Below are 14,002 nucleotides of genomic sequence, written 5' to 3'. Positions count from 1 at the left end.
CATGAATTGGATAGTGAGCAAGAAATGTGTTTCCTTGTTAGTGTTCTAACAGTGTTCTACTAGGACTCTAGGAATACTAAACACTAAGACGCTGTTTGAAATGGGTGTAAAATTTGTGCATAAAATTCAAATAACTCCTGTTTTCTGTGATCCAAATTTGTTTAAACACGCGACGCATATGGCTGCTGCGTGGCACCTGTGTACTACTCCTACTTTAACTTGGAATTCCCAAAGTAGAGTAGCGTCGTTCGGAATCCGATTTGAAGTCTGAACGATGTCGCATCCGCTCACATTGCAGCCCGGATTTGCCCTGCTCCAACGTTCGTTTAATATACAGTATCTCGTCGCCTTGCATCCCAACCGACCTAATACACGCGCGCATCGTTCTCGACTACGATCGAGCTCTGTTTCAAACTCCGATCCGCCCCGGTTCCCCCACCAAACCCTAGCCCCAGCCCGCTCCCACGGTCGCCATGGGCAGCCAAGAGGCGCCCCTCTCGCGACCCTCGGCCTCCAGGCACCGCCGCCGGCCGCTGAGCGACGACGCGGAGGAGGCGTTCTCCCCGAAGCGCCAAAAGCGTAGCCTCCATCGTCATCACCATAGCCACCGCCACGGGGACAGGGGAGATCGGGGCGAGGCAGAGGACGGTGAGATACTAGACGACGACGACGATGCCGCCGCCAACATTAGGGATGACATCGGCAAGGCGGGGTCGGTGTTCTGCGGTCTGGCACCTGCTCCGGTCTGTTCCGAACCCCCCTGCGTTGCGTTGCCGTTGGGTATAGGTTATTTTCGTTGCCCTTTTCCATTGATCCATAATCGCTTGTTTACATGTGAATTTCAGTTGGAGTAATGTCTAATTGTTTTGTTTTACTTTTCGGAATTTTTGGCGCACACATCATTATCTGGTACAATGGCGTAGAATTTGCAGATCAACACAATAAAACTTGGTTTTAACTTCTATAGAGGAAGGCGTCTGTCTTAGTCTTGTTAGCTAATAAGTGAAACCGAGTATACACATCTATTGAAAGTGTTGGTGTTCCTTTTTAGGATCGAGGGAGCACTTTTTTACTCTTAGCTCTTTGAAGCACATTAATTAAACTGGATTAGAAAAGGCAGTAGGCATTGTTTAGTTTCCTCTGAGATAATTTGTAACCAGTAAACCAAATTCTGGAGGGAACCCCTTTACTGCACAAAAGAGGGAACTAAAAGGTACATATCTTTGTGTGTGACTTGAAGTTATTTTGTTCAAACAACCAAACATCCTAGGAAAAGTTAAAACAACCCGTCAATTTGTTTTTCTTTTGTAAGTAATCATAAACTAACACAAGCCTTTTCATAACATTTTTTTGTTTTTTCTGACGAAAATACTATTCTTCATAATCATAACCTATTATATTCTAACTGAACATTCATAGCATACCCTTGAGATACCAGCTGTTTACCCTGTTAGCATGTACTTTCGTATTGTTACATTTATACAACTTGAATTATTTATTTATTTCCTATCACAAGCTTCGGCGGTTGGCTATAACTGAATTACTGTTGATAGTTTGATACCAGACTACCAGTGCTGCATAGATTTCACCTGATAATGACAATAAACTGGCCCTAGCATACTGACATAGAGCTGCAGATCAGCGCGTGGTAGCAGCATATTAGGAAGAAGCATTCTTAGATAGTCTTGTGGTTCCTATCTTTCCGCCCATGCTTTTTCCCAAAAGGCTTTTAGCCATGCTTGCTATTCTAATACTCGAGGAACTCACTTTGAAGTTCATTTTAACTGTAGGAATGTGATGATAAATCTGATGCAAATGTGCTGCATGCCTCTCGACTGGCCAGTGATCCATCTGAAAAGTATGGTGTTTCAGCCAATAAACGTAACTCGCATCATTCTGAAAATGGAACTACCGGTTCAAGTCACAGGAAATACAGTAAACGTAATGAACCCTTTGAAAGGATGTCAAGATTTCCACAATCAAGAAGTGAGAGGGAAATAGAACACAAGGATGCTGACGTGAATGATACAAGAGCAAGACCATATCAGGGGTATCTTGTTTCCAGAAAAGAGAGTAACAGGATGCAGAATGGCAGAGATGAACTTCATGCTAGGTCTAAAGTTTCTCAAACAGAAGACCATTATATGAGATATCCTAACTCAAGACAACAAGGTGAAGCTCATAATATGGATCGCTTGAGGTCTAGTCATGCTTACAGAGGAACTAGATCTGAAGCCAATGGCCTGCGAAATTTTCTGATGGGTGCTTCTGAACATGAGAATGCTGATGATAGATGTATTGAGCTGGATAGATATTCAGCTAGGAGTTGGGCGACTGGAAAGAGGGATCTATAAGGAAAGGGAAATGATTGGTATGGAAAAGCATAGACGAAGTAGTAGCACAAGACACAAAGATGGTGGAAGGCAAAAGGATAGAACTAATGATAGTTGTAAATTAAGTGATATGGTTGGCAACCTACATGGAATGGAGAAGCTCAGTGGTGACGGATAAATGAGACACTTTGGGGCTAACAAAAATTATGCTCATCGGGCGGGAAAAATAAATGGAAAATATGAGCAAAATGGCTCTACACATGCCAATATCTGGGGAGAAGTGTAGCAAGGCAAACCACAGAAGCAAGAGATCTGAGGAAATCATTGATGAATCTTTCAAGTAAGGTTTCTTATATACTCATATTCTCTTGTTCTATAACCTCATTTCATATTCTTTTTATTAAAGTTGTTGTATGATGATGTCAGGGAGGAAGATCACGATAACTTCGAACACTTTGCAGAGCAAGAAGAAGATGATCCTGAAAAAACTAAGGAGGAAGCAAGAAAGAGGAGGGATGCTATTCTGGAGAAACACAGGCAACTCCAGTTGCAGAAGCAACAGCAGGAACCAGTGCCTTGCCTAGATAGTAAAGGTAACCTGTTTTGACTAAACTAAATCATATTTCTGTGTGAATCTTTTTTTTTTGTTTTGATATGAAAAAGCTATGTTATTCATATTTTGATATCTAAGCTTTATCGTCGGCAGAAGTAACATCACTGGATAGAGATGCTGCTGCTACTGAAGTGAAAGATGCTTATTCAGTCACCTTAATGGTTGGGGGAAAGATTGGAAATAATCACGAGCCATCAAATATGAATGTCAATGGAAACTCCAACACTGAGGAAATCTCATCCTACCCAGCCTAACATTTCAATCAACTTGGGGGTATCTGGTGATCAAAGGACGAAAGATTATTCAGGTTTTGCCGCTTGGGGAAATTCCCCATTAAGTATCTGGGATTGCCACTTAGCAACAAAACGCTACGCGAGAGTTCCTTACGGCCAAAGTGGCCAAACGGGTTGATCCGTGGCAGGGAATCTTTTTGGCTTCAGCTGGTCGTCTGGAGCTGACGAATTCCTGCTTGTCGAGTCTTCCGCTGTTTGCGATGAGCTTGTTCATGCTCTTTGACTCAACACATGCGGTCTTCGACAAGGTCCGCTCCCGCTTCATTTGGGAAGGAGTGGGAGATAAGCGCAAGTACCACATGGTTGATTGGGCAACGGTGTGCCGGCCTAAGGAGGCTGGGGGTTTGGGCATTCTCAACACTAGGCATATGAACATTGCGCTCATCCTTAAATGGGTTTGGAAGCTCTACCACAATGCAGACGGGCTTTGGGCCGATCTGATTAGAGCTAAGTACCTTGGGGAGCATGACCTTTTCTCGCCGCTGGTGCCTATCAAGGGTTCGCAATTCTGGAATTCAATCCAGAGATTCAAGTGGTACTTTAAACTTGGCGCGAAGCATAGCGTCCGTAATTGGAAGCGGACGTTTTTCTGGCTTGATTGGTGGCTGGGCACCTCTCCGCTCAGGGATAGGTATCCGGTGCTTTTCAGCTGCTGTGATTCACCGTTTATTACGGTGTTGGGGGCTAGGGATGGCCCGGGCTGGCGCTTGCGGTTTAGAGGCCCTTTCTCCCTTGCTGAGACGGTTGAATGGGACAATCTCACTAGGGAGCTTGACTTCACTCAGGCCAGCGCTGATGATGACTTGGTATCTTGGCGCTTGGAGGCTTCTGGCGATTTCACTGCTAAGTCTCTATATTGCAGGCTGTCGCAGGGAGCGGCGGTCACGCACTTTAGGGAGGTCTGGCGGACAAGGGTGCCACCTAGGATAAGGGTATTCTTGTGGTAACTCCTTTGGGGCAAACTGCCTTGCTCTATGCAGGTGGCCAAACGGAGAGGTCCGTCTAATGGGCTTTGCGTGCTCTGTGGGGAGCCTGAAGACTGCGACCATATCTTCTTTAAATGCTCCTTGGCACGTTTCTTATGGGCGGGAGTTAGGGAGCTCCTGCATTGCTCTTGGAACCCTGCAGGGGCAGGCGATTTCCTTGCTATCTCTCATGGCTTGACCGGGGCGTATAGACGAGTAGTTTGGTTCTCCTTCGCGGCGTTAGCTTGGGCCTTATGGAATATTCGAAATAAGCTAACTATGAAAGGTGTTCTTATTGGCAAACCGGCTGATGCCTTGTTCAAAATGATCATTTACATGCAGCAATGGAGGATGCTGGTGAAGTGGAAGGATAGAAGACTCGTGGATGCGGCGATGGACTCTCTACGGCGGATGCATGCGGATCTGGCGGTGTCGATGGGCTCCTGATGTCGCCATGTTTCATCTTCGCCATGTTTCAGGGGGATGGTGTTAGATGTTGTGATGAACCTTTTATCATGTGTTGTTGCATCTTGAACCTTAGTTTGCTAGGTCTGGGGACCTGTGTGTTGGCACTGTGCTGTGTGGGAGTGTTTGCTCGTATCTCGACTATGTATGGTTCTGTTGGTGCTTTATTAATTTAAAGCAGGGCTGAGGTCTTAAGTTTAAAAAGAGAGCATTCCCATGGTAATAATCCTAATATTTTCACCTAATTGCTAATGACAAATATACAAAAAAAAATATTTTAGCTTGAACAGGACGAAGGGACCATTGTTGGTGATGATAATCTTAAAGTGTATATTATGGAGTATTACAAAAAACTTTTTTGGCCCTCCACAAAATAAATTGTTCTCCTTGATGGAGGAGAGAACGGAGGATATTCCGTAGCTTACTACTGAGGAAAATATCCTCTTAACGGCTAATTTTACTGAGGAGGTAGTATATGAGGCTATTTCCCTGATGGAATATAATAAAGCCCCTAGACCGTATGGGCTCCCAACGGAGTTTTATCAAAACTGGAGGGTTTCCTTTTACAAGCTAAATTTTGGGGTTACAACTCTCCTCCCTAAAAAGAGAATGCAGTGCAAATTCAACAATATAGACCGATATGTCTGTTAAATGTCAGCTTCAAAATCTTTACAAAATTAGCCACAAATCGTGTTTCCGATATCACACATAAGGTAATTAGACCTACTCAAATGACGTTCATGCCTGGGCGCCACATCTTGGAGGGCGTTGTTGTGCTCCATAAAACTATTCATGAACTTCACCGTATCCATGGATACGGTTCTTTACAAAATTGATTTCGAAAAGACTTATGACAAAGTCAAGTGGCTTTTTCTTCAACAGGTCCTCCGAATGAAGGGATTTGACCCTATTTGGTGTGACTAAAATCTTTGTGCATGGAGGAAGTGTTGAAATTAAAGTCAATGATGATATTGGCCACAATTTTCAAACGCGTAAGGGATTAAGGCAGGGAGATCCTCTTTCACCAATCCTTTTTAACATTGTAGCTAATATGTTGGCTATTCTCATTGCCCGAGCTAAAGAAGAGGGGCAGGTTGGTAGTCTCATACCCCATTTGGTTGAGGAAGACGTGTCAGTCCTTCAATATACGAACGATACCATATTATTTATGGAGCTTGACTTAGAAAAGGCGGTAAATATGAAGCTCTTTTTTTTTTGCATTTTTTAGAAACTATCTGTCCTGAAGATTAACTTTCATAAAAGTGAACTTTTCTGCTTCGGTAAAGCGACAGAGATGGAACACCAATATAAGGAATTTTTTGGGTGTGAATCTCGAGTTTTGCCTTTTAGGTATTTGGGGATACCTATTTATCATTGAATTCTCCGTAATTCGGAATGGAATCCAATAGAAAATTGTTTTGCCGCAACGGTAGGATGATGGCGGGGCAAACTTCTTTCTTATGGTGACCGACTCGTTCTTATAAATTCTGTCCTTACATTCATGTTATCTTTCCTAGAAATTCCAAAAGGGGTAAGGAAGCGACTTGATTTCTATAGGTCTCGATTTTTTTAGCAATCGGATGAGAATAGGAAGAAATATAGATTAACTCGTTGGAATATCGTGTGTCGTCCAAAGGATCAGGGGTTTTGGGTATTGAAGTGCTTGAATTAAAAAATAAATGTCTGCTTAGTAAATGGTTGTTCACTATCCGAAGAGGGTATGTGGCAGCAGCTCCTTCATAATAAATACCTTAAAAATAAAACGTTAGGGCAAGTGGAGGAAAGCTGACCGATTTTCCCTTTTGAAAGGACCTTATGCATGTAAAAAAATGTTTTTTTTTCACTATGGGTACTTTTAAAGTGGGAAACGTAAAACAATATCCAGTTTTGGGAAGATGTTTGGTTGGGTGATACCTCGCTTGCGCAACAGTACTGATCACTCTACAACACAGCTTTCAAATGAACCTGACAAGTTTGTTTGGAAGATAAGTGAGTCGGGTATCTTTTTGGTAAAATCTATGTATCTTGACTTAATGAAAAGCTAGATTTTTCGGAAATACCTATTGAAGGTGAAAATCCCCTTAAAATTAAAATATTTATGTGGTTTTAAAGTAATAAGGTTTTGTTAACGAAGGATAATTTGCCAAAGAGAATGTGATGCAAATGAAACAGTGGATCACCTTTTTCTTTCATGTCCTTTTGCAAAGCTTATTTGGGGCATGATATTCTTTACTCATAATATTCCACCACCTATAAATATTAGTAATATGTTTGGTAATTTGTTGAATGGTGTACAAAAAATGGACAAAGCTCGCATTCTTATTGGCGTCTCAGCTATTTGTTGGTCTATATGGACATGTTGAAATGATATGATCTTTAACAGATAAAAGGGAATTAATTTTTTGCGGGTTATTCTTCAGGTTGTGCGTTGTATACAGTTATGGGCATATCTACTTCCGGAGGACCAGCGAGAACTTATGGCTACTGGGTGCAACCAGCTCTTAACGGTTACACATGACCTCTATTTTCAGGCTACTCGGTGGCGTCATAATAGGACAATTCAAGATGGATAGTTTCTCGTTTCTTTTCATCTTTCATCTTTCGTTGGTTTGATACATTCTCAACTTTAGCATTTCCATGATTGTAAGAATTATAAATGTTTGATATCTTTTAAATAAATAGTTGTGTGCATCTATTAATGCAGAGGCCGGGAAAGGCTCCCATATCTTAAAAAAACTTAGCTAGCGACTTCTAATCTAAAAGGTGCACTTGCTGCTATAAATACATGGGTAGTTTCGCACTTGGTCTGGTCTAGCTCTTATCCTCTTAAGCGACAAGAACCACGGAGCCGGCCAGCCGCGATCTGGATGCTTTCCCTGATGCAATTTCTGGCAAACCAAAAATCAAGAAAGAACACGAGGAGGAGGTAGAGGCGATGCTAGACGTGGACGCGAGGGTACGTCGCTGATCAGCTCGTCACATAGAGACCTCACGGAGAATTAGGGTTGAGCTCGCAAACCGACGCCCACGACTCCATCGATAACGACGACCACTGGCCACCCTTTCCTCACTCCTCTGCTCCACCAAGCCGCCGATCATCCTCCCCTCACATGGCCATCACCAAGCACGGTCATCTGCTTCACCACCAGGGACTGGGCCACTTGGCGCGGAGCAGCGGGAGCGCCGCTTTGGATGATCATGTTGATTCGATCTACAACTACAAAATATAAGATTATTGTGTGCCACTATTACAACAACTAGCTAATTATCTCACTGACACGCGGACACAGAACAGGACTGGTTCAGGGACCGCTGGGTTGTGTGCATCTCAATAAATTTATCCCGGTGCATTCTATTCTCAGAGCTCCACAATACTCCTTTAGCAGCTATAAGGGATAGCCGAAAGTTTGTTCTTGATCATATCTCGTATCTACGAACACAAAATCTATGACTTAAAGAAAGAGGTGCTCTCTTTGCGATAGTACGTATGGACCGACACCGGTAGATTTCGGAGGGTGAAAGTGAGCTAATGAGGGAAGGTAATGCATGTGTGTATATATTGACCGGCACTTGTGTATGCTTGTGATTGACAAAAAGATGCACCAGTGTTTATTGCCTAAAATGTTATGGTGGTCGGTTGGTGGTGTTGTATGTGGTAGAATGAGTAGGATAAATACACATGGGTGAGGAATGAGGAGTGTTGGGATATGGAGCCATGAAGTGGATCGTGAACAAGAAATGTGTTTCCTTGTTAGTGTTCTACAAGGAGTAAACACTAAGACCCTGTTTGAAATTAATGGGTGTAAAATTTGTGCATGAAAATGATGAAATTCAAACAAACCTTGCTCTCCCTGATCCAAACACGCGACGCATATGGAGTGGAGCAGCGTGGTTTTCGGAATCCGGTTTGAAGTCTGAACGATGTCGCATCCGGTCACATTGCAGCCCGGATTTCAATGTTCCAACGTTCCAACGTTCGGTAATATCGCATCGTTCCCGAATACCGGAATACGATCGAGCTCTATCCCACCAAACCCTAGCCCCAGCCCGCTCCCTCGGTCTCCATGGGCAGCGGTGAAGCGCCCCTCTCGCGGCCCTCGGCCTCCAGGCACCGCCGCCGGCCGCTGAGCGACGACGCGGAGGAGGCCTTCTCCCCGAAGCGCCAAAAGCTTAGCCTCCATCGTCATCACCATAGCCACCGCCACGGGGACAGGGGAGATCGGGGCGAGGCAGAGGACGGTGAGATACTAGACGACGAGGCCGCCGCCGCCAACAATAGGGCCATCGGCAAGGCGGGGTCGGTGTTCTGCGGTCTGGCACCTGCTCCGGTCTGTTCCGAATCCCCCTGCGTTGCGTTGCAATTGGGCATAGGTTATTTTCGTTTGCCCTTTTCCATTGATCCATAATCGCTTGTTTACATGTGAATTTGAGTTGGAGTAATGTGTAATTTTTTTGTTTTACTTTTCGGAATTTTCTGCCCACACAACATTATCTGGTAGGATGGCAGAGGATTTGCAGATCAACACAATAAAACTTGGTTTTAACTTCTATAGGAAGGCGTCTGTCTTAGTCTTGTTAATAAGTGAAGCCGAGTATACACATCTATTGAAAGTGTTGGTGTTCTATATACTCCCTCCGTCCATAAAAGGATGTCCAACTTGGTTTAGATATGCATGTATCTAGATGAGTTTTACTGTGTAGATACATGCAAATTTGGACAAAGTTGAGACATCCTTTTTAGGACCGAGGGAGCACAGGTTTTACTCTTAATTAGCTCTTTGAAGCACATTAATTAAACTGGTTTATAAAAAGCAGTAGGTGTTGTTTAGTTTAAACCAAATGCTGGAGGGAACCCCTTTACTGCACAAAAGAGAGAACTAAAAGGTTCATATCTTTGTGTGTGACTTGAAGTTATTTTGTTCAAACAACCAAACATCCTAGGAAAAAGTTAAAACAACCCGTCAATTTGTTTTTCTTTTGTAAGTAATCATAAACTAACACAAGCCTTTTCATAGCGTTTTTTGTTTTTTTCTGACGAAAATACTATTCTTCAATCATAACCTATTATATTCTAACTGAACAGGATTAATAGCATACCCTTGAGATACCAGCTGTTTACCCTGTTAGCATGTACTTTTCTATTGTTACATTTATGCAACTTGTATTATTTATTTATTTCCTATCACAAGCTTCAACGGTTGGGTATAACTGAACTACTGTTGATAGTTTGATACCAGACTACCAGTGCTGCATAGATTTCACCTGATAATGACAATAAACTGGCCCTAGCGTACTGACATAGAGATGCAGATCAGGGCGTGCTAGCAGCATATTAGGAAGAAGCATTCTTAGATAGTCTTGTGGTTCCTATCTTTCTGCCCATGCTTTTTCCAAAAAGGCTTTTAGCCATGCTTGCTTTTCTACTACTCGAGGAACTCACTTTGAAGTTCATTTTAACTGTAGGAATGTGATGATAAATCTGATGCAAATGTGCTGCATGCCTCTCGACTGGCCAGTAATCCATCTGAAAAGTATGGTGTTTCGGCCAATAAACGGAACTCGTATTATTCTGAAAATGGAACTACCGGTTCAAGTCACAGGAAATACAGTAAACGTAATGAACCCTTTGAAAGGATGTCAAGATTTCCACAATCAAGAAGTGAGAGGGAAATAGAACACAAGAATGCTGAGGTGAATGATACAGAAGCAAGATCATGTCAGGGGTATCTTGTTTCCAGAAAAGAGAGTAACAGGATGCAGAATGGCAGAGATGAACGTCATGCTAGGTCTAAAGTTTCTCAAACAGAAGACCATTATATGAGATATCCTTACTCAAGACAACATAGTGAAGCTCATAATATGGATCGCTTGAGGTCTAGTCATGCTTACAGAGGAACTAGATCTGAAGCCAATGGCCTGCGAAGTTTTGTGACGGGTGGTTCTGAACATGAGAATGCTGATGGTAGATGTATTGAGCTGGATAGATATTCAGCTAGGAGGTGGGCGACTGGAAGAGGGATCTACAAGGAAAGGGAAAGGATTAGTATGGAAAATGATAGACGAAGTAGTAGCACAAGACACAAAGATGATGGAAGGCAAAATGATAAAACTAATGATAGTTGTAAATTAAGAGATATGGTTGGCAACATACATGGAATTGAGAAGCTCAGTGGTGATGGAGACATGAGACACTTTGGGGCTAACAAAAATTATTCTCATCAGACGGGAGAAATAAATGGAAAATATGAGCAAAATGACTCTACACATGTTAACTATGATTTTTTCAGAAATTCCAAAGACCTGCCAATATCTGGGGAGAAGTGTAGCGAGGCCAACCACAGAAGCAAGAGATCTGAGGAAATCATTAATGAATCATTCAAGTAAGGTTACTCATATTCTCTTGTTCTATAGCCTCATTTCATTTGTTTTTTATTAAAGTTGTTGTGTGATGATGTCAGGGAGGAAGATCAAGATGACTTCGAACACTTTGCAAAGCAAGAAGAAGACGATCCTCAAAAAACTAAGGAGGAAGGGATGCTATTCTGGAGAAACACAGGCAACGCCAGTTGCAGAAGCAACAGCAGGAACCTGTGCCTTGCCTAGATAGTAAAGGTACCCTGTTTTGACTAAACTAAATCATATTTCTGTGTGATTTTTTTTTTTTTGATATGAAAAAACTATGTTATTCATATTTTGATATCTAAGCTTTATCGTTGGTAGAAGTAACATCACTGGATAGAGATGCTGCTGCTACTGAAGTGAAAGATGCTTATTCAGTCACCTTAATGGTTGAGGGAAAGATTGGAAATAATCACGAGCCATCAAATATGACCGTTAATGGAAACTCGTACACTGTGAGGAAATATCATCCAACCCAGCCTAACATTTCAATCAACTTGGGAGTATCTGGTGATCAAAGGACGAAGGGTTTTTCAGATTTTGAAGAGAGCATTCCCATGGTAATAACCTTTTTCGCAGTTGCTTGTTTGCTTGCCATTTTCTCAGCCAGGATTCTCACTTAACATCTTGTAAAATTTTACAGAGTGGAAGATCTTCAGATATACTTTGCGGTGATATTTTTGGAGTATCACCTATTATAGTTCAAAAATCGGTAAGCTTTATTCTTTCTGTTTTCTAATATTCTTCAACTGAAGTGCTATTTCTTACTTCACAATTTTTCTATATTCTCTCTTTCTTAACAGTCTCGCTAATCCATTGGCAATTTTATATTCAATTTTCTTGCCAGAGAGCTTTCACCAGTATTTTTTTTTTGTGCTCACCTATTGATAGTTGCGTTATGCAGGGTAATCTAGATGGTATGCATATCAGGAAAAATGGGCTCCGCGACAACTGGGACGATGAGGATGGATATTACAGTAAGGCTCTATTGATCTTACCTTTTCAGTATCTACTTCTCCGTTATTCCTATATTATTCAAGTTTACATTTTTTTCTTTTTATACAGAGTACCACTTGGGGGAAGTGCTAGGTGGCCGTTACAGAATTACAGCAGGCTATGGAAAGGGAGTTTTCTCAACTGTTGTGCAGGCAAAGGATCTAAAAGCTGGGAAAAATGATCCTGAAGAAGTTGCTATCAAAATTATCTGCAATGACGACACAAAAGAAAGGTAAGTTGAGTTCACAACAACTTCTCTCCTTTCTAGACCATATATCCAATATGGTAAAATAGCATTTGACCTTGTAATTTTGCATTTTGATCGTACAGGTACAAATCTGGTAAGAGGGAAGCTTCTGTATTGGAAAAATTGTCAAATGCAGATCCTGAAGACAGACGACACTGTGTGCGGTTTATTTCTAGTTTCATGTATCGAGATCATCCCTGTTTAGTTCTTGAATCTCTTCATATGAATCTTCGTGAGGTTATAAAGAAATTTGGTCGCGATATAGGGCTGAAGCTTACTGCTGTGAGGACGTACTCAAAACAGCTTTTCAACGCGCTGAAGCATCTAAAGTGTTGCAGTATCCTCCATTGTGATATTAAGCCAGATAATATACTGGTATGCCTTCTTACCAAGTATCTTAATTGTCTTTGGTATAGGTCGTACTTGCAGAGCTTATTTCAAGCTTTAGGGAAATTCTGAAAATGACTTACACGCCATCGATTACCCTTTGTGTTAATTCTATGCTTCACTGCACAAGTTTCTCTAACTGTATATTTTTGTAGGTAAATGGGTCTAAAAGCTTGTTGAAACTATGCGATTTTGGTAATGCTTTGTCTGCTGGAAGAAATGATATCACACCAGTTCTTGTGAGCCGCTTCTACCGAGCGCCTGAGATAAGTAAGTTATTTACTTGACGTGTACAATCATTTCATTATATTCTTATATAAGTTTAATTATTGTGGACTTGCATTCAAACTTAGTAATTTGGTATCCTCCTGCAGTTCTTGGATTGCCCTACGATCATGCGTTGGATATGTGGTCAGTTGGCTGTTGCCTATTTGAACTTTACACAGGAAAAATCTTATTTCCTGGTGGGACAAACAATGGCATGCTTTGGCTTCACATGGAATTGAAGGGCCCATTCCCTAAGAAGATGCTTCGAAAGGTAAGATAAATGGTGATGGACATATATTACTTCTTATGATGTAGCAGTACGTACTTCTGTATATTCTTGAGAATAAGAAAGTATGTACGGTAGCATTAGTACTCATATCCTGTTATTCCTTTTAATAAAATACTTTGTCTTAATTATACAGGGGGCCTTTACAAGTCAACACTTTGACCATGACCTTAATTTTTATGTTACTGATGAGAACCTGATGATGAAAAAGGTATGCCGATTATTTATACTTCAGTGAACTGTTAACGCTCTCTTTTAGTATTTTCGGTTAAAGGAAATATGATTGATATCTTTTTATTCTGGTAGGCTGTGAATAAATTGCTGATGAACTTTAAATCAAAGGGTGTTGGCTCCAAAATATCAAGCTTCCCAGGCGAGGATCTAAAGTTGCTGTCCAGGTTTAAAGATCTCCTGGAAAAAATATTCGTTTTAGATCCAGAAAAGAGGCTTACTGTGTCACAAGCACTTGGCCATCCATTTATCACTGGCGAGTGAAATAGTGAATTGATAAGATCATACCCCTCAGTTCTAGTATTATTGAGCTTATCTTCTTTCTTAACTGAACGTTGGGTTTAACCTGTCTAACGCATCGCCGGTTATGTCTTTTCTCCGTGAGGCTGGAGCTTTAAGAATTAAGGTCATAATACCTGGACGAAGCATGGAAAAGGTGGCTATCTTGTCTTGAGCCTCTTCTGTAGTACAGTAGTATCTGCAATTCTGTATATTGCTGTCTTTGGTAACAGTTACATTA

At 41.7% G+C, this 14,002-nt stretch overlaps 1 protein-coding gene across 1 annotated transcript; it reads left to right on the top strand.

Moving 5' to 3' along the window:
* The first annotated feature begins 473 nt into the window (after positions 1–473).
* On the top strand, positions 474–14,002 carry LOC124697183 (serine/threonine-protein kinase prp4-like). The gene is made up of 13 exons (XM_047229811.1): positions 474–743; positions 1,791–1,817; positions 2,612–2,673; positions 2,760–2,926; positions 11,390–11,628; positions 11,712–11,780; positions 11,973–12,045; positions 12,134–12,296; positions 12,395–12,686; positions 12,854–12,968; positions 13,073–13,236; positions 13,388–13,462; positions 13,558–14,002. The coding sequence occupies exons 1-13, from the start codon at positions 474–476 to the stop codon at positions 13,744–13,746; spliced, it is 1,905 nt and encodes a 634-aa protein (XP_047085767.1). The 3' UTR covers positions 13,747–14,002.

Source organism: Lolium rigidum, chromosome 3 (genome assembly GCF_022539505.1).
Source record: "Lolium rigidum isolate FL_2022 chromosome 3, APGP_CSIRO_Lrig_0.1, whole genome shotgun sequence".
Classification (NCBI taxonomy): domain Eukaryota; kingdom Viridiplantae; phylum Streptophyta; class Magnoliopsida; order Poales; family Poaceae; genus Lolium; species Lolium rigidum.
This window is presented reverse-complemented; position numbering and strand designations above follow the sequence as displayed.